The following is a 25,000-nucleotide window of genomic DNA, read 5'->3' on the forward strand; positions in this document are numbered from 1 at the left end:
GTTCATGTTGTGTTTCTTTGCCTTCTGGCGTCTGTCTAACCACCAAAAAAAGGAACACGTGCGTTATTTTAACGACGCTTCCTGACTATTTCTGCAGACATTTCCTTCTGAACGTTAAATATATATATACAGTATATATGTATATATATTTATATTTCCTACTGAACGTTAAATATATATATATATATACATACAGGTTCATAGATTCATGCACATATCTAAAGATTCATAGACTCATGCACAGGCTCAGGCCTTAATCATGACACACTTTACTTGTATGTGTCAATAGTTATAAAATGTAATGTGTAATAGTTATAAAAGTATAATGTGACTTAAACATGGTTTATATGGACCTGCTTACAAAAATAAGCAAAGGATCAAACCAGCTCACTTTAGAGTGATCATAAGAAGAAAAACTTTTATTTTTTTAATTAATTACATGTATATAATTTGACCTGATGTTCAAGCTTCCTGCACTGTTATGTATTAATATGTATTAAATGTAAATATATAAATATATAAATAATCTAGAAATATTGTATTCATTTTTCTCTAAAATGTTTCTAAGATTTTTTTTTTTTTAAAACGTGGAGAAAAAAGCGGTCGAATGTTAGATGTTTAATGATGAGGCTGCATTTTTTTTTTTACATTTTTTTTTTTGAAGACATTAGACAAGAAAAGGAGGTGCTTGATATCTCAGCTTTCTTTGCAGAAGACCACAAACCCACATCCTTCACGTCATGCTGTTGAATGGACTTGTTGGTGAATACTGTCGGACAGCATTGAGTCAGGATATGCTGTAGGAAGTGGTAATAAAATTAAACCTAATGTTTGTTAAGACAAAAACTTTATAGCAGATAAATGATCAGAGTCTCACTGGATGATTTGGATATGTTTGGTATAAAATATTGGCTCGGAGGATTAAGGCGCATCAGGTAAGTCTTTGACTTGTCTTTGACTTGTCTTTTATTTGTCTTTGACTTGTCTTTTATTTGTCTTTGACTTTGTCTTTTATTTGTGTTTACTTCAAAAGAAATCAAAACCCCGCTGTTTGATTCTTCATATTTTTCTTCTTCTTTCTTCTTCTTTGTCATTTTCACCTCCTGTTTCTCTCTTGTTTTATTAACAGAAGTGAGATGATGAAAGTGAAAACGAATTAGAATTGAATTCTGATTTGTGTTCCTTTTCTGTCTCAGTCATTTGTCTTTTTTGTTTTTAACGAAAAATATCACTTCCATATTTCTTGGTGTGCGCATGTGTGTGTGTGTGTGTGTGTGTGTGTGTTTATATAACTGGTTGGTTTTTTTCTTGATTTGCAGATATAGATTTTGTGATGTGTAACGGACATCTGAGCTGAGCTGAGCACCGAGTGTGTGTGTGCGTGTGTGTGTGTACTCTGTATGATGGCTCTGTTCTCCTCGGCCGTTTTCCTGCTCGTGTTCTGCGGATTAATTCATCACAGTAAGTCTAAGTGTTTTAGCGGTTAGATATTGTAGTAGTTGGAGTTGTCCCAGTCCAGTGGTTTACTGCTACAGGATCAGTAGGATCTGCATGCTGGAGCAGTTCAGTAGTAAAGGGAGATGAAATGAACATGGTGTGTTTTTGCAGCGGATGGAGCGTGTAATGTGAGCTGTACCACGGACTACATCTCAGCACTGAATTGTTCCTGTTCGTGCTCTGAAAAAACACTGCCCTGTGAGGTTCAGGCCAACTGCAGGTATCAGATGATTTTATTTATTTATTTATTATTTATTTTTTTTTTTTACGTCCTTTTTGTCTTCCTTTAAATAAGGAACCGTTCTCCAACACACTCTTTGTGTAGCTTTGAGGTTAAAGTGCTTATTGTTTGTATTTGTTTCTCACTTATTTGTTTCTCACCGCATTCATGTCCTGTTGCGTTTCCAGCGATGAGGCGGGCTCTTCAGATGGGAGATGTGTCATCAGACCACTGCAGCAGTGGTGTACCATACAGCTAGATGACTTTTTCATGATCACTAACCCTGACACAACATGCACACTCAAAGTAAAACAACTCAACCTGCAAAGCAGCAGAGAAGAATACACTTCATCAAGAGTTATGCTCTTGGACCAGATGAGTACGTGTCTGAGGTTATTTTGTTATTATGACTCCTGATTCCATTTCATAATGCGTTGACGATATCTCAAATTTATCCTCATACCTGTTCCTTACTTCTCTTTTATTTCAAGTTAAGCCGCAGCAGCCTGTCAATCTAACTCTCACTAACAATAATAAAGAATACAACCTCTCCTGGGATATGGCTTATAAAGAGCAGGAGAATGTGGAACTGTTTGGGTATTTGATGTACCGGGTGCGGTTAAGACCAAAAGACACCACGGAGGAGGTAAAGGCTTCACGTCTCATACACTTTATTATTAAAACGAATGTTGAACTGAAACTAAACACCAGTTTATGACGTTACACCATTACATGTCATGGATGACATTATTCTACAAATGTATATGTTAAAAAAAAAGATTATAAAGAAAAAATCAATCTCAGTGTGGCACCTCTGAGTAAAGATTTAAAACAAGCAAGCAACAAAAAAAAAATTATGTAAAGAAAAATGTCAGTGTTGCACATCTATACAAAGATTAAAAAAAAAAAGCAAGCCAGGTGAATTATGTAAAACTGGATGTAAAAAAAAAATCTACCTGAGTGTTGCACATTCTCTGGAAAATTGTCCGTAGTGTGTGATTGCGTGAGTGAATGAGAGTGTGTGTGTGTGCCCTGCGATGGGTTGGCACTCCGTCCAGGGTGTATCCTGCCTTGATGCCCGATGACGCCTGAGATAGGCACAGGCTTCCCGTGACCCGAGGTAGTTCGGATAAGTGGTAGAAAATGAATGAGAGTGTGTTGCACATCTATACCAAAATTTTATACATGTATATATATATATAAGCTTGGTATAGTGCTTCCCTGTTTTTTTATATTATATTATATTATATAATATATATACATAATATAAAAAAAAAGGGAAGCACCCGCTTTATATACACACACACACACACACACACACACACACACAATATAAAAAAAAAAGGAATCACCCGCTTTATTAAAAAAAATATTTTGGAAAAACAAACTGGAGTCTTGCTCATCTGTATAAAGGTTTAAAACAATTTAAAAAAAAGTATGTAAAATAAATTAAACTATATTATACCATGTAAACACCGTGAGCAGTATCAGGACTATCTGGTTTGCACAAAACATGCACAGCTCATTTATTTTCCTCCTATGTGTTTTTTAACAAACAGGGGCAGCTCACAGTGTACAACGTTAAAGAAGACCGCAGGTACCAAGAGATCCAGTGTGAGCTGCTGTCTCCAGGGATGGTGTATGTTTTTGATGTTCAGGCCTCAGTGAACCCCCAGAAGAAGAACCTCGTCGGTGAAACTGCATGGAGCGAATGGAGCGAGAGTGTCGTGTTCACCTGCCCCGGCCCAGTCCCCGGTCCGTGTGTATATATATATATATTCACAAATTTCTCATCACCACTTCTTTACTGGAATATAGTGTAACATTTTGATCCGTAGATTTCATTTTCAGTTCATGAAAATATCAGGTTGTGAAAGTTGGGTTTGGATTGGAATTGTCGAAACATGTTGTGGAACAAATCTCTGCTCGTGGACGTTTGAAAGGAAACACATCACGTGTTTCAGTGTTCTGAGCAGCAGAACAGTGTAAAAATTGTTAAAACTTTAAACATCATCTGAACTCCGTGTTACATTACGGCACTATCATTATTCCTCGTGATTTTCGAGCATGCTGATAATTTTCTCAATGATATTATATTACGCTGTTGATCGATTATTTAAAGAATATTATAACGATTGGGATTTTTGTTTTAATGGTGTAATTTGTGGTAAGGTTTAACATGGAATAATAATGATTACCAATCAGTTAAAAGATGCTTCACTAAACACTGATTCCTCTAAATGTTTTTCTTTTTATGTTACAGACTTTACATGGACATCCATTCCTTTACTGTTCGTCCTGACGGTGCCTTTGCTTCTTCTCTTTGTCCTCGGATTCTCCGTGATGTGAGTATGAACAAACCCTGCTGATGCACCGATGCAGTTTTTTTTGTAATTAAGACTGAGATGCTAATCTTCTAAGCACTCTCATTATTCCAGTGATTCTCTGCAAGCGATCGCTTATCTTTCTTGTGATTACCCCAGGTCTTACTTATTTAATAGGCTGATTTTTGAACATCGATAGTTGCCTCCTCCTTTTCCAGTAATTGATATTGCTCGTTTTACGGTACATGCGTCTGTCCTTTCGTTCCTCCCACGTTCACCTAAACCACAAAGGCAAAAGAGTTCAGCTTGCTTGCAGGCCGCCTTAGCGTTAACACGTTCAAGACGTTAGAGGAAGTCAGTCGTGCAGCGCTGCTGCATTAAACATTTCACCCATTTCGGTGCATCAAATCGAGAAGTCTTTTGTTTTCAGTTTGTTCTCTCTCATGTGTGTTCTGCTAATCATGACACTATAATGAAATAATTCCTTTCTGTATTCAAACAGGAACAAGGGCCTGCTTAAGAAGTCCTGTCTGTATCAGTATATCCCGGACCCCCACAATTTCTTCAAACCTCTTTATCACACATACCAAGGGGACTTCAAGGTAAGAGACGAGTGTCTGATACTGAGCTCCTCCAGCAGCAGATGTTAACCAGAGAGAAAGAGAGAGAAAGAGCGTATTGTGTCAGAGGGATTTTTATGTGTGAAATATAGCAAAAGTCATCTAACCACACATAAAAGGGGATTCGAATGAGTCAGTCTACAGGGGCTTCAAAAAACACTAAGTCTGCGGCGCTAACATCTGGGTGGACTTTAGCTCCATGTGCAAAATGAAAGTAGCACTTCTCCCCTCCAATGGAAAGTACTCTGATCTCAACCCTAAACTCAGATTAGGTGGGTAGGTATATATAGATGTTTGTAACTCAAAGGGAAATTTTAAGAAGTTTCCACTGGATAAAGCAGGGGAGCCCTTAGTCTTGAGCTCACAGAATTAAGATCTCAAGCCTTTTATCTTCTGATGTCATGTTGGTGCATCGCAGCGGTTTGTGGCAGAAGAGAAAAAAATTCTCCCCTGAGAAATGTTAACTAGCTGTTTTGGAGGTTCTTGTATGCAGGCGAACGTTATCGTGAAACGTGTTCCTGTGGAAATGGCGATGACAACACGCTAGATGAGAAGTGAGACAAAGAATCCATGCTTTAGAGCTGTATTTGAGACATGTTTGACCTTCGTAATAAAACGAATGTGTGAAGCTTCTTCTTGATGGCTGTATCTCACTGATCTGAACCTCCAACTCAGCTCTACTGCACTCTATCTTACTTCAGAAATGAGTCATTAGTGTTGCCCTTCTGACTCAGAAAGATGACATTTAAAGATATTTATCCTAATGTGACCTGTGATGATGTCTGTAGAAAGAAGCTGTTTAAAGATCAGTCAACATTTTTTTTTCGACTATTTTTTTTCCCAAGCTATATTTAACCTGTTGACAGTCTTTTTATAATTTTCTTCATAACCCTAAAACAAATGCACGCTTCTACTGTAAGTGTTTTTTTTCCCCCTCTCGAAAACATTATATTCTAGTTACTAATCTAGTACTAGTTAGAATCTAGTACATATGTGAGTACAGATATAAGTCTAGATATCCATCCTTCATTGTACTGAGATGAGTAGAAAGCTGAAAATGCTACACCGAGGTTAAGACTGTTCGTAAACTGTGATCAAAACACATGCTTCCTTGTGAGCACTTTTTCTCAAAGTGAAAAAAGAAGAAGAAATTCTGGACAGTCCCTCCTGCTCCTACACTTGTTATTCAGTTTGGTTGGTTTTTTTTTTTCTGAAATATATACACAAGTGTAAATTCTGTCAACTGACAATATCTGGAGTTCATAAGGAGTTTGATTCCTGCTGATGCTCGACTTTCTGTGGTGTGTGTCTCTGTGTGTGTGGTGTGTGTGTGTGCATGTGTGCGTGTATGTGGGCGTGTGTGTATGTGTGCGTGTGTATGTGTGCATGTGTGTATGTGTGCGTTTATGTGTGCATGTGTATGTGCACATGTGTGTGTGTGTCTGAGTTGTGTGTGTGTGTCTGCGCCTGTGTCTGTCTGCGCCTGTGCCTGTGTGTGTGCCTGTGTGTGAGGCTGTGTGCGTGCCTGTGTATATGTGTGTGTGCCTGTGTGTGCCTGTGTATATGTGTGTGTGCCTGTGTGTGCCTGTGTATATGTGTGTGTCTGCGTCTGTGTGTGTCTGTGCCTGTGTGTGTGCCTGTGTATATGTGTGTGTGGGTATGCGATTCTGGGCAATTCTGGCTCTCCCCTGTCAATCACAGTGACGTTAACCAATCACGGATGTCTGTTAGCTCATATGTGCAGATAAAGAGTGAGGTCAGAGGAAGCAGGTGATAGTCTTTGTGTTTAGTGGCTGTTTATCGTAGCTGAGCCCTAACTGGTGGTTGGCAATCAGCTGAGATGAATTGCAGTAAATAGACATTAAATAATGAATCTCCTGCTCTTCTGACCAGGATGAAGCGGTAATAAATTAACAACATAGCAACATTAATGCTACTACAGTTCCATGTCACTCAAAGTGGTCTGTCTTTATTTATGCCTAAGAATATAATCCACCAGCTACTGAGTCATTTTCATGGTTCTCATGTGGTTCCAGTCGTGTAGATGAAATTGTATTATTGCATTTAGTAAAGTATATAAATAAAATAAAGTATGTGCACCGTGACAATCACACACATATATATATGCTTTTTTCCCCAAACTGTTACCACAAAAGTTTTAATCACAACTGTTTAGAATATCTCTTATAGCTAAAACATTACAGTTTCCCTTCACCGGAACTCGACCCCTGTTCTATCATGACAATGCCCCTGTGTAGAAAGCACAGAACTCCATAAAGACATGGTGTGTTTAGGTTGGAGAGGCAGAACTCAGTTGTCCTGCACTGAGACCCGACTCTGACCGTGTAGCGTGTGAAGACATCCATTTCTCAATGGCTTTCTGAAGAAGCATGGAAGAAGGTGTGCAATTTCACAGCAGGAAGGAAAGAGTAAGAAGAGATCATGCTGAGATAAAGTCTAAGGGTCTCTGAGAGACTCAGGACTGATCACCAACATCGTCCATGTGCTGTACACAGTGAGGCTTAAGGGGGTTAATAGCAGGATACAGGGATGATGAGTTAGATGGAGAGATGATGGAGGGATGAGGGACTAGTCCTGGATGTGAGGATTAGCAGAGACGGGGCGACTGCTAGGACACAAGAGAGCTGTAAAGCGACACTCATTGTGCTGCGATACCCCAGTGGTGCACACCATAGACGAGGACGGAGGCAGAATTATGTCTGAAAGATTGATTAGCACAGCATCCAAAAAGTCACAAAGTACAACATAACTAAAAAAAAAAAAAAAAGTGGAAAGACTTCACAGAAGAGAAGCATGGAGCTGATTAGAACAGGAAAGAGGAATAAATCCAAATGGGATCTTCCACAAGCACATATTGGCATGATGGTCGGGGTGCACATACTTTTGGTTATATAGTGTCTGTTTGTGATATCAGAGATCATTTTCTGTTTTTAGCTGCAGAAATGTATCAAGATCAAGTCTGTCCTCATCCTAAACATGTGTTGTGTTCTTTTTTACAGAAATGGGTTGGACCGGTGTTTACCTTCAGCAGTTTTGACGTTTTGGAGAAAAGCGCTCCACTGCAGGTGCTGAGTGAGAAACAGCTGGCTGCCATGCCGCTTCAGAGGCCTCTTCTCCATGATCGAGGAAGTGGAGGAAGTAGTTTAGGAGACTGGAGTCTTCTCAGCTTGATGAACCCAGACTTGTCCAAGCGGTACTTCCTTGGAGGCAGCAGCCTTGGCCTCTCGCACTCCGGAGGCCACATTTCCATGGATACCGTGACCGTCTCCGGACAGGAGGGTTCCATGTCGGATTTCCACGATAATCTGCGTGCAGTTGAGGTTCCCGACGAGGCCGAGGACCCGGAAGCGGGCAGGCGGGAGGGTTTAGAAGGACAGGGATTCGAAGATTGGCAGCTGCAGGACAACGACACAGAGAACGGCGAAAAGCTCTCCCTGGATTCGTTTAGTTCCACCGAACACTCTGATGATGGTTATCCTCAAATTGGCCTCGACTTAGACACCATTGACAGTGGATTCTTGGAATCAGACTGCTCGAGCCCTGTAAGCTCTGAATGCGAAGGAATGGATGCTGCTTTACTGGGTGACACTGTGGGGACCCATTCGAACTATGTCAAGCAGTGGGTGGCATTTATACCAGCCTCAGGAGAAAATAGCAACTCAATGTAGGAAATTTCTTTTTCTGTGAACTGCTACACTGACAGGCTAACGTGTAAAGGGTTTAAAACAAAAACATCACGCTTGCACATTTATCAGCCATTTTTATAAGACTGCAGGCAAAACGGCTGTTAAATAAAAGATAAGAGACTACAAACCATGGCATTCAGCAACAAAAGACTTATGGCATGATGTTGACTTCAGTCTGGGTATCTGCCTCATTGTAAATCTTCCACAAATAAAGCAAAAAAAAAAAAAAAAAATGCTGATGCTTCCACTTTGTGCAGATTTTATTTTGGCATTGATCAAACGAAGAGGAAACTGAGATAAGACGACATGGGCATTCTTAAGCGGACTTCATCTGATATACAATGATATGCAAAAATATCAGATCATGCATATGTTGATGCAAGCTGTTCTTGCTGATTTCAGCAAGTTCTGACTGTTTTCCAAGAAATAATCAAAGTATAAATCACATCCAGGTCCATTTTGGTTGTCGATTAGAAATTTAGCGAGTAACAGACTGATTTTTTTATTTATTTTTTATTTTATTTTATTTTTTTTGCAGTAATCACAGTGTCCCGGAGCTTAAGAGAATCAAAGTTCATAAAGTACACTGTTCACACACATTCACTCCATTTTTTTTCTTTTGCAAAGCGAAGTAGTAGCATTTTTCTTTCCATAATCAAACTGACAAGAAACAAATAAACGTTTCATCTATCATGTTAGAAAGCTTCCCTTTATTAAAAAAAAAAAACTACCAGAAAATTCATACCCATGTCTAACTGTAACTGTTGTTGACTTCACTAAGAGAGAACTCTATTTCATTCACATCTTGACAACATGCGCTCATTTTAAAATGAAAATAAACCCTGTGCATGAATAACTAAAAAAAAAAGTGGACACTACAGGGACATTTGAGAGTATTATCCAGTCATTATCACATCACTATCTGTAATATGTTGCTTCCTCATGTCATGAGTTATTATTTTCTTTGTATTTTTCCCATTAAAAACCGGTTTCTTTCCCTAAAACCAACGTGTGTCTCGTTCCTTCGAACCCGATCCTGTCTTTAATGTGATAAACTCTATAAATGGCATCTGTACAGAAATAAAACTGTTCATTTCAGGTCATGAAGAACTTTGCTTTCGCACAGTGTTTTCAGTGTTTATGCGAACGACGTGTTACAGGTACATGATAAACATGTTGATGGATTTGAAGCTACACAAACGTTCATGATTTCTTCTGTGTTAGTTAAAAAAAAAAACCACACAAACACACACCTGCTTGCTTTGGTTTTCTGACTAATACAAAGATTAATACCAGTGTGTGCAAAATGACTGAATACTCAGAAAATCGAAGAGCACAAAGCAGCGGTGTTTTGATACTGTACAGCCTCCATTAACTGATCATAGATAATGTTGAGGTTTGAGCAGAAACTGTCTGTGTATATAAAGACTTGTACGGATGTCACAGGCAGAGAGCTTATTCACCTACAAATGCTTTACCTCACAAGGTAAATACCATGTTTTTTCAATCTGATTTGATTATGGATTTGAATTATGTGTCTAACTTGGCTACGTTCCATGGCTAGCATACTGTTTTTTTATGTATTTCTGTCCATTGTATGCTAAAACTATCTGAAAGCTCATTTACTAGCCACTAATGCTGACTTTTCAATTTATTTTATTACTTGTCCGTTTTGTCTTTGTCCTTTTTAAGTGAAGTTTATCTTTGTTTTTGAATAAACTCATCTGTGAAAAGAAATATCTCCACTTCTGTTTAAAAAAAAATGGAAAATTGACTGTGACTAAAAATTTACTGACGATGAAATGATACTATTTGTTTCAAGGATCTCAAATCTCATAGACTTATACAGACTTTTTTGTTTATCTTTTTATATATTCTTTGCTAAATTACAGATTTACTGATTCAGGAAGTAAACTGAAGATCAGGGTCTCCAGGCTAGTTTTGAATTGAAATAGAATGCAGCTCCAGTTTGGATTCATCTGTGCTTTACTGAGCTTCACAAAACTGTCTCGAGGTTCGTCATTCATTCGTTTTTTCTTCATAATTAAGTAGAGCGTTAAGGAAGTGGCTGTGGGTTTTCTCATCTACGTCGTCTGTACAAATATTTCCATTTAAGTTGAATGTCTGAAACGTGAAACTCTCCATTATATCATCTCCATGATATCATAACAGATTATGTCATTAAATATCAAAGCTTTGTATTTTTCAGCTGAGAGCAGCTCAGATTTGCTCACCTGCGAGAGTGATTACTGGCTGCGTGTCAACTGCTTTTTAGATTCCAGAGCCGTTCAAAACAGATTGGAAAATATTACATACCAGCTGGAATTTGTCATAAACAAGGAAAAGTATACATTTATAAATATTCTACACAAAGCTTAGCAGCTTTTAAAGATGTTCTAATAGCTTAACATGGTTTCTTTTCTTTCCCAGAAACAGAAACTGTTTACTTTCAGTGGAAAGGGATGGATACAGCTGCATTTTTACAGCAAAACTAACTTATTCCAGCCATTTTATGAGTTACAACAAGATAAATATATACCTGTGTGATCCTAAACCCTGTCAACTTTTGAAGTCCAATTTCATGCCAGCACAAAACAGTGAGTGGTGACACCCTCATGTACACGTTCTCCTAGTTCTCACAATCAGACAATCACACAGTGTAATACAATAAGCGATGCTCGGAAGTCGGAACCTCAACAAACCAATCCAAAAAAAAAATGGGAACAAACTTCTGACGCCTCAGTTGTTATTGAACTGCTAGCTAACAGCGATGAGCGATGTATATTTGATGTATACTTATCTGTATGTTGAGTGATCCAAAGATAATGGTAAGAACTGCTGTATGATGATCTTAACGATCTGTAAGAGTTTTACTCCTCATGCCGTGAGCGGCCATATTGATTTGACGTCACTTGCATCGATCAGGTCGTGTTTTTCCGAGTAGGATTCTGACATGAATTTAGTCGAATGCAAAACAAGTAATAATTAAAGCATTGAGCTCTTTGTCATTTGTCACATATAGGTTTCTACAGCAGCTTCACATTCTAAATATTGGTTTTCCTTTCACAGTTAAACCGATCACGCCGTATAACCTGACGGTGCTGTATGTAAACAGCAGCTATAACTTTGCATGGAATAGTGGATATGAGAATCATGATTATGTGAAAGTCTTGCCTTTTGAGTATGTACTGAGTTACCACCCAGCAGGACAATCTACCGTGGTAAGACACTGATATCTTGCAGTTTATCTAGATATAAGATAAGAGTGTAGCAGCCTGGGAAAACCTCTTAATATGTCGTTGCTCATCACACTGCTGTGGTTAGAGTCTGAGTGTGAATGTTCTCCCCCTCCGCTTTGGTTTCAGACTTACTATTGAACCCTGATGCATTTATGTTCATCTAACATCACAAACACAACCAGTTTTTTTGACTCACTATATTTTTTGTTTTTATTATTATTTCGGTGCTATAATGCAGAGTATAAACGTTCATCATCAGTCTCTTGTGTCAGGAAAATTGATGTAGCGTGAAAACTCTTTCATTCACACCTGGGGCAATTAATCTATCTGTGACTAATTATCCATAAATATACAGTATTTCAATTCAGTTCAATTCCCAGGTAGGGAAGCAACCCTTAAATGATTAAAACCCGTGCCCAAATATGAAGATCAGATGATCTGCTGTGGCACACTGGATAAGGAGCAGCTGGAGAACAACTACATACAAGTAGATCATTTCTAGGGTTAAATGTGTGTCTCTGTAAAATCTTTAATTACTTCTGGGCAAAAAACAGGCCTTTAAAATCTGACGATCTGCTGCTCGTACCTGTGATTGATTTACATGCAAAAGAGATGCTATATTTCAGTCCAGGAAATCATTTACATTTACTTTACATCATAGACAAAATGATCATTTCAGGATTTTACCATATTAAAGCACACAAATGTGAAACCTCAAATGCAACAGATCAGTAGAGAGTTTTTTTGTCATGACCTTTCAGTTCAGAAAGGGGGTTTCAAACAGACAATAAAGATTAAGCAATTTGATTATGGTACACAAGATTGCTGTTGTTGTTTTTTTTAATATTATGAAAAGTGATTGCATTAAAAAAATAATCAAAAATAAATTAGAACTGAAAAACTGCTGGGGTCACGGTGGCTTAGTGGTTAGCACGTTCGCCTCACACCTCCAGGGTTGGGGGTTCGATTCCCACCTCCGCCTTGTGTGTGTGGAGTTTGTATGTTCTCCCTGTGCCTCGGGGGTTTCCTCCGGGTACTCCGGTTTCCTCCCCGGTCCAAAGACATGCATGGTAGGTTGATTGGCATCTCTGGAAAATTGTCCGTAGTGTGTGAGTGAATGAGAGTGTGTGTGTGTGCCCTGCGATGGGTTGGCACTCCATCCAGGGTGTATCCTGCCTTCATGCCCGATGACGCCTGAGATAGGCACAGGCTCCCCGTGACCCGAGGTAGTTCGGATAAGCGGTAGAAAATGAATGAATGAATGAAAAACTGCTTCCCACATTTTGTCAGATTAGCCAGAACTGTTGTATTTACTTCTTTCCAGATATACGGCAGAGCTAAGTCCTGTTAAGCAATCTGAAAAGTGAGACCTAACTTTTTTCCCCACAAAAACAGGATTTTTTTTTCACTACAGTCAAACAGGCAACCATATTTTTGGACCAACAAGAATTGGAGAGGAACCAAAAAAAGATGTCAGCCTGGTGCCATTTTTTTAAATAGCTTACCTTAACAGCTTAACTTAGATTTTATATACGATCACAATTTAATAAAAAGCATCACTTTTAATATCTTGTTTTGCGTAATTTCAATTTCTAATTTCATCACTTCTGTACTTCCTCAGAAGGAGCTGCATACAAAAGAAACTGTGTTCAGAGTCTCAGAGACTGTTTTTGACCCAGGGACTGAATATGTTGCGAGGGTTTACAACACGGTGAAGAATAACACCGTATATCAGGGAACAGCGAGTCATTTGAGCGCTGAAATCAGATGGAAGACTCCAGCAATCAGTGCAACAGATGGAGGTAAGAGTAAACCTCTCATTGTATTATGAGTCTTTGATATTAATTATTGATTATTGGTTGTTTGGAGCTAAAAACAATTCCGTCGACGTGAACCGTGCTTTGATGATCTTTTAAAAAGAAATGTTTTTTTGTTTGTTTTGTTTTGTTTTACAGTAACAATTGTGAAGAAAATTGTCATTCTGGTCTGTTTGGCAGTAGGACTGCTGTCTCTCTTATTATTCCCTGTTGCAAGGTAACCCCTGTGTACCACCTCCTGTAGATTCTGAAGCTCTTTGTTGCTCAGATGATGAAGGGTCAGCATAAATGATGAGGGAGATGCAAGTTAATGGCTTCAGCTAATATTCACATGAAACTTTTGTGAGCTCGGTGCATGGTGTGGTATTTTATGTCATGGATGGCATGGACAATTCCCTGCTGGAAGACGAAGGGGCGTTTCAGCAGGGGGTTGTTTATATCCTGTGTGTTTGCCAGGCCCAATCCTTAGCCCATTCCCACCTCTGCACTCCTCTTCTTCATGTCTTGTTAATTACCCTTCCTATTTATTCCTATACCTACCCTATTTGCCTACCCTAGTCCTAGTCATTTGTTACCTGATGTTCTCTATTTTTTTTTTGTTTTCGTTTTTTGTTTTGTATTTTAGTTGTCAGTTTTTTCCCCTAGTGTTTTCCTCATGTTTCTTCTTTTTTTTATTATTATTATTATTATTTTTTAATAAACCTCTGTTTGTGTGTCTATCCCTGCATTTGGGCCTGGATTTTGTCCCTGCCGGAGGCACCTGTTTTCAGCCTGGTCCGATTTGTGCGTTTCAGTGACTGTTGATCTCAGATTGGAAATAGAAAAGTCTCTAAACTTTACAATAAATGGTGCAAAAAAAAAAAAAAAAAGTAAGCATTGTAGAAACTCTTTGCTGATCATGATATTCATGAAAACTGGAGATTTTTCTGTTTTTTTTTCTGGTCTTCGGTGGTAAGTCTGAGTCTGTGACAGCCTCAGATTTAGAGATGAACCTGATGAGATCTGCTCTTGTAGCTCATCAACCTCAAGGTTAAATGTGTTGAGCGTTTCTGAGAGTGTAGTCTGACTTAATATAGACTTATTGTCAGCTGGAACCGAGGTAGTTTTCTGTGTAAACTGTTAGAGAATCAATATGAAATACTCACACTGTCCACATGGTAATCTCTAGTATGACAAGCTGCATGATATTCATTACTCATAGCAATAAAGCGCTGACAGAGTAGATGTACCTGATTAAAAAAAGGGTGGGTGGTCTAGAATGTGTGTTGAGTGTTGGTCTGATCTACGTATGATAAGAGATGCTGTTTTTAATTCCAGAATGAAAATAAAACAGATATCATGGGTAGAAACTCCATCTCCATACGTCTCACCAATCAACCAGACGACTCAGGTAGGCAGCTTCTCTTCACACAGGCGAACGTTTGGTTTCTGTATGCGCCATGAATGACTTATTTTGTTTTTCAGTTCTGGTTGTCCAAAGGTCACATGCAATACATTTACAGCGAGGAAATTTCAACGATTGATGTGATCACAGAGAACACAGCCAGACAACAACAACAGGAGCATTCCTCTGTTGTATATTCCCAGAGTCTCACACCTTATGTGAGTCCTTTAAAGGAAGTCTGGCCTCTCTGTCTGATGCCTGACTCACACGTGGCTGCTAACAGTGCCTTTACAGATCCCGATTTTCTGCCTGAAGACAACGATGTTGAAAAATTCCTCCTTTCATTGAGCGCAGCTGAAGGTTGTGTGTCCTTGGATGACCTGGAGCCCAGCCTTGAGACGAGCAAGTCCTCTGAAGCATCGAGTCTCCCAGTTAGCCCTGTGTGTTTTACTCAGAGTTACTGCACTTTAACTAACACGGAATTCGGCCTTGTTCCTACGTTTTGCAGAGGGCAGTGTGCTCCCAGTCTCGATTTAGGGCTAAAGAATACTACATCACAGTTGAATATACAGATAGAGGAGAGTTCACCAGAAGAGGACACAGTGACTCTTGACAATTTGCAGCTGTCTATGGATGAATGACTGAAACGAGACTAGTTTCTTGTTAATACTGAATTCTCTCATGCTTAACAGAACGTCTACAATGGGCACTATATTCGATATCCTTCAGTTTCTTTGGTATGTGCTGCCCTCTGCTGCCTGACCTAATGCCATCTAACTGTTTTAGGTATTTAGACAAACACGTTGAACCTTTAAGTCTCTTGTGGTTCATCTCTTTATCCCTCTCTCTTGTTAACCTTCCAAATAAAACCCATTTATGAAACTTATCCATCTAAAGAACTTCAAGGGACTCATTCGGATCCTGTGGCATCTGTATCGAAGCCATTAGATCTGTTTAACCCCGAATGTTCGACTCCGCTGAATTCGACCGTGTCAAAAACGTCGAGACAATATCTTTTCAAATGTACTGCAAAGTCTCAGTTCCCAGAGCGTCGCTCTTTTTGAGAATTACGAATCAAAAGTAGAAGTGAAAATGTCGCTTGTATATATTTTTCTCAGCTTTCCCTTGACTTGTGTTGTGTTATAATCTGTGTGTAACTGTTGTGCCGTTACAATTTCATATGTTCCTGTTCATATATCCAGCTATATAGAGAATAGTATAAAGTGTAAGGTTGTTGTTAGGTTTCAACATCATGTGTTATTATGTTCTCAGTGATTAATGGTACATATACATTCTGAATATAGTGTTTATTTATAAATGATTATAAATAATAATAAAATAAAGGAAAAGTGTGTCCACTGCTTGTTTGTGTAACTTGGTTTTGATTGAATATGACTTCAGAAGTTTGCACCTCACAAGGCTGAGATGGTCAGTGCTGCGAAAACCTGCTTTCTGCTCTAGATCCTTTTAAAAACGATCCAAAAAAACGAACTCTAATTTAAACAGTTTGTGCGTCTTACAGGAAAAACCACTGGTTTGTTTGGGGATTTTTCCTGTAGGACGCACAAACTGTTTAAATTAGAGTTAGTTTTTTTTAGTTGAATTGTAAATATAATTAAATTGTGTATCTATGTAATTAATGATCAGTTTTAAAATTGTTCCTATTTTAATAATAAATCATTTTCATTTAAAAAATCCGCAGTGAAAAACTTTAAGATTTAAAGAGAAGATTTGGAGAAAATTTTGCAATGTTATGTTTTATTGTCTCACTGGTTCTATTCTACTGTGTTTATATTTTAATTTCTGTTTATCACTTTTATTATGTTGGCTTTGTAGAAGCCAACATTCTGAAATCCGTTATAAGCTTATTATTATTATTATTATTATTATTATTATTATTATTATTATTATTATTATTATTATTATTACTATTGTTATTATTATTATTGTTATTATTATTATTGTTATTATTATTATTATTGTTATTATTATTATTGTTATTATTATTATTATTATTATTATTGTTATTATTATTGTTATTGTTATTATTATTGTTATTATTATTATTATTGTTATTATTATTATTATTATTATTATTGTTATTATTATTATTATTGTTATTATTATTATTATTATTATTATTATTATTATTATTATTAGCCACAAATTTATCAAGAGTAACTCGTCCTAGGGCTTTCGAGCCACATGCACCAAATTCGGATATGTCGTAGACCCTGGTCTGAAGTTTGTTGCTATTACTTTTCTAAGCGATCGGAATTCCGGCATTCCCGGTACGGAAGCTCAAAGTGGCCTTTTTTCGTATCCACTTCCATTATAAACTTTGGAGGTTTATAACTCGGCAAGTTTTCGAGCGATTTACACCAAACTCGGACAGGTTCTTTAGGACGTTACTCCGGACAAAGTTCCGGACTCGGCGTTCCGACGGAACTTTCGGTTTTCCCGTAGTCGACGATGGAACGTCCCATAGACTTGAATGGGGAATTCCTAAAATTCCTCTAAGCTCTCACACACGCAGCGTGCGCAGAGCTCAGGCACGGCTTCTCTCCTGTGTTCTATGCAGTATAATAATAAGTAGAATCCCATAATGACTGCAGTATTGACATGAAATGTCCAAACCCTCAGTAGCCACTTTTTGCCAAAAGTATTGGCACCCCACCGGGTATACTGGTGACGTCACGTGTAGCCCCGCCCCCAGAATAAGCGAAATCAAAAATGAGCACAATATGGACATGTCATATATCAAAACACTCAGCCCAATGAGGGGAACTGCCCCACGTGTATTTTGGTCACGTCACGTGACGTCACGTGTATAGCCCCGCCCCCAAAATAAGCGAAATCAAAAATTTGCACAACATGGACATGTGACATATCAAAACACTCAGCACAATGAGGGGAACTGCCCCACGTGTATTTTGGTCACGTCACGTGACGTCACGTGTTGCCCCGCCCCCAAAATAAGCAAAATCAAAAATTAGCACAACATGGACATGTGATATATCAAAACACTCAGCACAATGAGGGGAACTGCCCCACGTGTATTTTGGTCACGTCACGTGACGTCACGTGTAGCCCCGCCCCCAAAATAAGCGAAATCAAAAATTAGCACAACATGGACATGTCATATATCAAAACACTCAGCCCAATGAAGGGAAGTGCCTCACGTGTGTTATGGTCACGTCACGTCACGTGTCGTCACGTGTCATCACGTGAAAATAAAGATTTTTGCACAACACGGACATGTGACATATCAAAACACTCAGCCCAATGAGGGGAAGTGCCTCACGTGTGTTATGGTCACGTCACGTCACGTGTCGTCACGTGTCATCACGTGAAAATAAAAAATTTGCACAACATGGACATGTGACATATCAAAACACTCAGCACAATGAGGGGAACTGCCTCATGGGTATTCGGATCATGTCACATGCTCATGTCCGCTCGCCTCCAAAAGTATTGGCACCCTAGCGGTCCAGTAGCTTTCACAATCTTTCTGTCCACTTGCCTCCAAAAGTAACACTAACCCTTATGTCCACTCGCCTCCAAAAAGCACCGGCCTTTGCGAATACTTGCACCGTCAAAGCCAACATCAAAGTTTGTCTCGACGAACTTTACAAATCTAGTTATTATATTTTCTTCTTAGACAAAAATTTATCAAGAGTAACTCGTCCTAGGGCTTTCGAGCCACATGCACCAAATTCGGATATGTCGTAGACCCTGGTCTGAAGTTTGTTGCTATTACTTTTCTAAGCGATCGGAATTCCGGCATTCCCGGTACGGAAGCTCAAAGTGGCCTTTTTTCGTATCCACTTCCATTATAAACTTTGGAGGTTTATTACTCGGCAAGTTTTCGAGCGATTTACTCCGGACAAAGTTCCGGACTCGGCGTTCCGACGGAACTTTCGGTTTTCCCGTAGTCGACGATGGAACGTCCCATAGACTTGAATGGGCAATTCCTAAAATTCCTCTAAGCTCTCACACACGCAGCGTGCGCAGAGCTCAGGCACGGCTTCTCTCCTGTGTTCTATGCAGTATAATAATAAGTAGAATCCCATAATGACTGCAGTATTGACATGAAATGTCCAAACCCTCAGTAGCCACTTTTTGCCAAAAGTATTGGCACCCCACCGGGTATTCTGGTGACGTCACGTGACGTCACGTGTAGCCCCGCCCCCAGAAAAAGCGAAATCGTCACGTGAAAATAAAAAATTAGCACAACATGGACATGTGACATATCAAAACACTCAGCACAATAAGGGGCACTGCCTCACGTGTATTTTGGTCACGTCACGTGACGTCACGTGTAGCCCCGCCCCCAAAATAAGCGAAATCAAAAATTTGCACAACATGGACATGTGACATATCAAAACACTCAGCACAATGAGGGGAACTGCCTCACGGGTATTCGGATCATGTCACATGCTCATGTCCGCTCGCCTCCAAAAGTTTTGGCACCCTAGCGGTCCAGTAGCTTTCACAATCTTTCTGTCCACTTGCCTCCAAAAGTAACACTGACCCTTATGTCCACTCGCCTCCAAAAAGCACCGGCCTTTGCGAATACTTGCACCGTCAAAGCCAACATCAAAGTTTGTCTCGACGAACTTTACAAATCTAGGTTAATTTGAATCAGTTCTATTTCTGTTTCTTCTCTTTTTATTCTGTTCTGTTCTTCTGTGTTTTCTTTTTAGTATTCCGTTTTGTTTTTCCATTTTATTCAATGAGACTCTATTCTTTTTTTAAACTTCTAATTTATTTTGCCCTATTGCATTTCTGTATATTTCTATTTACTCAATTCTATTCGGTTATATTATGGCTTGCTTTTTATATATTATTATTGATATTAATTTATTATTATATACATTATTATTGATATTAATTTATTATTATGTTGGCTTTGTAGAAGCCGACATTCTGTTTTCCTATTTAAGCTTAGACAAAAATTTATAAATAGTAACTCCTCCTAGGGCTTTCGAGCCACATGCACCAAATTCGGATATGTTGTAGACCCTGGTCTGAAGTTTGTTGCTTTTACTTTTCTAAGCGATCCGAGTACCGGTACTTCCGGTACCGGGGCTCAAATTCGCCTTTTTTCCCATAGACTCCCTTTATAAATTTTAGAGGTTTAAAACTCGGCAAGCTTTAGAACTATCTACACCAAACTCGGCCAGCTCCTTTAGGGTGATACTCTGAACAAAGTTTTAAATTGGTGTACCGACTGGCCTTTCGGTTGTGCTGCAGCCCCGAACCCAATATATGCAAAATCAAAAAACTTTTTACAACATGGACATGTGACATATCAAAACACTCAGAACAATGAGGGGAACTTCCTAACGGGTATTCTGATGACGTCACGTGAAAATATATCAAAACACAGCCCAATGTGGGGAACTTCCTCAAGAGTATTCGGATGATGTGACATGTTCGTCTCCACTTGCCTCCAAATGTATTGGCACCCTAGCTTTCTGTCTACTTGCCTCCAAACGTAACACTGATCCTTATGTCCACTCACCTCCAAAAAACACCAGCCTTTGCGAATACTTGCTTTGTCAAAGCCAACATCAAAGTTTGTCGTGACAAACTTTACAAATCTAGTTATATATTATTATTATTAATATGTTCTTAATATCATATTCTTTCATTTTACTCTATTATATTCCATTCTTTTTGTTGTGGACTAGACTAGACGTAAAGAATAAAATAGAATCGTTTTCTAGAATGTAACATTACAGTTTGCTCTCAGTGGAACTAAGAGACACGACCCCTGTTCCAGCACGACAATGAACCTGTGCACGTTAGAGTGGAAGAACTCCAGTGAACCCGGTGTTCAGTGGGGTTCACTGGAGTTCTTCCACTCTAACGTGCACAGGTTCATTGTCACTGAACACCGACTCAACCCCACTGAACACCGACTCAACCCCACTGAACACAGACTCAACTCCACTGAACACCGACTCAACCCCACTGAACACCGACTCAACCCCACTGAAAACCGACTCAACCCCACTGAACACAGACTCAACCCCACTGAACACAGACTCAACCCCACTGAACACCGACTCAACCCCACTGAACACCGACTCAACCCCACTTAACACCGACTCAACCCCACTGAACACCGACTCAACCCCATTAAAAACCGACTCAACCCCACTTAACACCGACTCAACCCCACTGAACACCGACTCAACCCCACTTAACACCGACTCAACCCCACTGAACACCGACTCAACCCCATTAAAAACCGACTCAACCCCACTTAACACCGACTCAACCCCACTGAACACCGACTCAACCCCACTTAACACCGACTCAACCCCACTGAACACCGCCTCAACCCCACTGAACACTCTGGGATGAACTGATACCCAAAACATTGCTGTAGCGACCACATGGAGCTGCACTTCATTGTTTTGACCACCAGATGCCTCTAAAGCATGTAACTATAAAGCATGAACTATATCACTATATACAGAATAGAGTTGGATAGAATTAAAGAGGGTGGAACAGACTACAGTCGCTCTTTGCGATTTTATAAGCAGATCCTGGAGTGTAGGGAAAATAATGAAATGCTGCAGTGTGTTGATGTGTACAGTGCGTGACGTCAGAGAAGGGGGGAGAGGGCGGGGCAGTGAGGCAGTGAGGCAGCGCGCGCTCGCTCTGTCTCAATAACATTTCTAACAACAAACCGTAAGAGCGCGAGTGGAATAGACGAGCGGTGAGAAACAGTGAGTACACAGTGGGTCGTTTGCTCTGCCTGCAGCAGGACGTGTCCTTGTGTGTGTGTCAGCGCTCAGCTCCTTCTCCCAGGGCCGGTTAACACAGCAGTGTCACTGCAGGACTTAGCATTAGCATTAGCATTAGCCCGGCTTGAGGAGCTAATGAGCGTGGGGAGTGGCGCAGGGCTTCTGCTTCTGCTTTCATTTCTGTTTGTTCACAATTCGTGCGCGAACCGTTCAGGTGACACGCACGACGTGTCCAACACAGAGTCGTCCGCGGTGCTGTGACGAAAACATCGACGTTTATAACCGAAATAAACGCGTTTGTTGTTAAAGTTTACAGCTAGCCTAAGTTCCGAGCGGTTCTGCGCATGCGCGCTTCACTCCTGCACGCCCCGTACATGTTTATTAATTATTAAAACTGCCCGAGGCGTTTTTTTTTTTCTTTCTTTCTTTTTCTTTCTTTCCTTCTGTAGTTTAATGCAAGATGTCAGCGTCTTATTCCGACTGCACTTCGTGTGTGTTCCTTGTTTACTTGTGAGAGTATCAGCGTTGAATCTGTGCTGCTGAGGCGGTTTGATGACGTGATGTAGTGTTTGTAAACAAAGCGTGACGTCACTTGTTTACTTCTATTGTAAACACAAGAAGTTATCTCCTTATAGTCGATGATTTTTAAACATGATGACTCGTACAGATAACCTGGACGATATATAAAACCTGAAGATAAAACATTGGGCTTTAGCAAAAGTTTATTGAGTCCCTGAATTAACTAGTCTGGTGCTGAATGATTGGAATTGCTTGTTGTTTTTGTTTTGTTTTTGTTTACAGCTCTTGTCCATCATTTTATAGACACACTCTAAATCACTGTTTCACAACTAATGTAAGTTGAGTCATTATTTCAATTCAATTCAAGTTTATTTGTATAGCACTTTTAACAATTGACGTTGTCTCAAAGCAGCTTTACAGAACATAAACATAGAACAAAAGGTTATTATAAAGAATAATATAAAGATTAATATAATAAAAATTCAAGATTAATATTAGATATATTTAAATGTGTTTGTATTTATCCCCAATGAACAAGTCTGAGGTGACTCAGGTGAGGGAAAGCTCCCTTAGACGGTAAAGGAAGAAACCTTGAGAGGAACCAGACTCAAAGGGGAACCTCATCCTCATGTGGGTGACACTGGAGGGTGTGATTATAAATATACAGTCTGACAAATGTTGTATTGATGCAAAAGATCACATGGAGGTCAAATCTCCTCTATAGTATCACATAGTCTACCTGGAGCTGGTACATCTCTAGATGCCTCAGGATCCTCACTCCTTCCTCGATAATAAAAGTGTAACACAGTCCTGACAGGTCTGGGAGAGGTGTAGTACATTACATATGTATGGAATGATGTTTGTGCTAGAAAAGTGTTGGATTAGAATAAGATTCGAATGATTTAAACAGCAGTATCTGATTTTCCTGAACTCTACAATTCTAATTTCGGGTGTTTTAGACCCTTTTATTATTTAAAAAACAAACAAAAGAGAAAAAAACAGTACAACATCAAATGCAACACATTTTCTATCTGCTCTAATTATTAAGAACTTTTTCAAGAGTTAAATAAATAAATAAACAAAAGAAAAGAATAAAGCTGATGGTTTCTCGATTGTTTCTCTTTCCTGTGAGATAAAGACTGCGTGTGTTGTTTAGTGTTTGTAATACGAGTAGCTGTGTGTAAGAGTCACTACTGTGCATCCTCTTGGGTTGAGGTTTTGGAATTGTGTATATGTTTGTGTTTGTGGTGGCTTCCGTTGTCGTACACAAATCGTGTTTGTTAGAATCTGTGCTGCATTTTCTGATGATCTCAGTTGATTAAAGCTATAATTAATCGAAAATTCTTCCTTGGAAACTAATTCAGGAAGGTCTCCTCATCCCTAGAGTTTGGCAAATGATGTCAAATCAGCACGGCTGCTCACACAGTAGCACCTCACCTTACAGTAGCACCTCACCCAGCTTGATGTCATCAAAATATAACTGAATTATATATATATATATATATATATATATATATATATATATATATATATATATATATATATATAGAGGAACAGCATTTGATTTTGAGATGAGAATTTCATCTTACAGTTCCTGATGTTTACTTCAAGACGTGTTCAACAACTTACGACATGTGGCACCTGTGGTGTTTGTCACTGAGATGAACAACAGATCAGTCGGCACTTAGTTGAACAACGCGTAACCTTTTTTATTAAACAAGTGTGGAACTCGTGTATATTATATCACGCATGCCCAGTAAAGAGAGAGAGAGAGACATAGAGAGAGAGATTGAGAGAGAGAGATTGGTTGGCAGGGAAGAATCTCCATCACTTCATATCATGATAAACTTCATGAAGTCAACATTATAACATTAAATATTGTCACCAGGAAAATACTAACAGCGCCATCTACAGCAAACAGCAACCCATTTATTCATTTATTTAATTATTTATTTGATTATTTATTTAATAATTTTAATTCTTTCTTTAAATATTATAATGCTGAAGCTGTTGCTACTTTTTTGCCACTTTCAAATAAATAAACATTTTTTTTAATGGTTCAATTTATTGATAATTGCATTAAAAAGAAAACAAAAATGATATAGAGTATGTTGCTACTGGAGGCTTGATTTTGCTCCAGGATCAATAAAGTATCTGTCTGTCTGTCTGTCTGTCTGTCTGGTTATAAATCCTGGTGTACTCTGGTGAATGGATGGTGTGATGTTTATATCATGTGTGATGTGTGTTGCTGTGTTACGATACACAAGGTTGGGACTCTTAAAGGACCCCCTTTACTTCAGTTCCTTTAATGACTTTGTTTCTAAACCTGCTGCTTTTTTTTACTTTTGGATTTTGGAGGTTTGGATTCAATTTCATGAGCTTGAGCTTAAAACTAGGCCAAGAATTAGAAAAAACTCATCGATATTTTATTTTGTAGTTTAAATCTGTGAATATAATAACTATATATAATATAATAATAATAATAATAGGATGTGATTTCTAAGCTTGTAATAAAAAGTTCCAAATTAAAATAAATGTAAAAAAGAACAACAGTTCTTCTAGAATCAATAGAAAGTGTGTTTTTTAAGATTTTTCTTCATTGTGTATTGCAGCAGTTTGTGGATGCAGCAATGCCACATGTTTCTGCTTGGTGGAAGCCACTTCCTCACCTCATAACTTTGCTTAATAACAATTTACATTTGCTTACACACACACACACACGCACACACACACAAGCCGAGCTTTCGAGATAATGTGAATGATTAAGTAGTGACTTGCGTGTTTGTGTGGTGTTTTGTTGTTATTGTTGTTGTTAGCACTTTTCTTTTGCGCTGCTTTACTCTAAATTGTTGATGGTTGTGTAGAGTCATTTTGTTCTTTTTCTCTTTTTCCCCCTTCACTCTTGTAACGCG

At 38.9% G+C, this 25,000-nt stretch overlaps 3 protein-coding genes across 5 annotated transcripts in view; all 3 read left to right on the plus strand.

Moving 5' to 3' along the window:
• Positions 1-739: 739 nt before the first annotated feature.
• Positions 740-9,372, plus strand: il21r.1 (interleukin 21 receptor, tandem duplicate 1). Its single transcript, XM_060896821.1, has 9 exons — positions 740-935; positions 1,320-1,461; positions 1,609-1,717; positions 1,906-2,096; positions 2,209-2,363; positions 3,277-3,472; positions 3,981-4,062; positions 4,544-4,643; positions 7,682-9,372. The coding sequence occupies exons 2-9, from the start codon at positions 1,401-1,403 to the stop codon at positions 8,348-8,350; spliced, it is 1,563 nt and encodes a 520-aa protein (XP_060752804.1). The 5' UTR covers positions 740-935; positions 1,320-1,400; the 3' UTR covers positions 8,351-9,372.
• A 391-nt stretch (positions 9,373-9,763) lies between these two features.
• On the plus strand, positions 9,764-16,169 carry il21r.2 (interleukin 21 receptor, tandem duplicate 2). Of its 2 annotated transcripts, none has more exons than XM_060857306.1 (9): positions 9,764-9,854; positions 10,261-10,382; positions 10,578-10,713; positions 10,799-10,965; positions 11,438-11,589; positions 13,232-13,409; positions 13,563-13,641; positions 14,742-14,814; positions 14,889-16,169. In XM_060857306.1, exons 2-9 carry the CDS (start codon positions 10,325-10,327, stop codon positions 15,447-15,449), a joined length of 1,404 nt encoding a protein of 467 aa, XP_060713289.1. In that variant the 5' UTR covers positions 9,764-9,854; positions 10,261-10,324; the 3' UTR covers positions 15,450-16,169. The 2 variants fall into 2 exon arrangements, with proteins under 2 accessions (XP_060713289.1, XP_060713287.1); XM_060857304.1 differs by having other exon boundaries at positions 9,765-9,854; positions 13,229-13,409.
• A 5,276-nt stretch (positions 16,170-21,445) lies between these two features.
• Positions 21,446-25,000, plus strand: part of pdpk1a (3-phosphoinositide dependent protein kinase 1a) — an 18,988-nt gene continuing 15,433 nt past the window's right edge. Inside the window, exon 1 of one of the 2 annotated variants that reach the window (XM_060897103.1) lies at positions 21,446-21,551. The gene's annotated coding sequence lies outside the window, so the exon portion shown is untranslated. The remainder of the gene's footprint in view (positions 21,552-25,000) is intronic. The other variant, XM_060897104.1, reaches the window with a different exon arrangement.

This window comes from Tachysurus vachellii, chromosome 21 (genome assembly GCF_030014155.1).
Source record: "Tachysurus vachellii isolate PV-2020 chromosome 21, HZAU_Pvac_v1, whole genome shotgun sequence".
In the NCBI taxonomy this organism is placed as follows: Eukaryota; Metazoa; Chordata; class Actinopteri; order Siluriformes; family Bagridae; genus Tachysurus; species Tachysurus vachellii.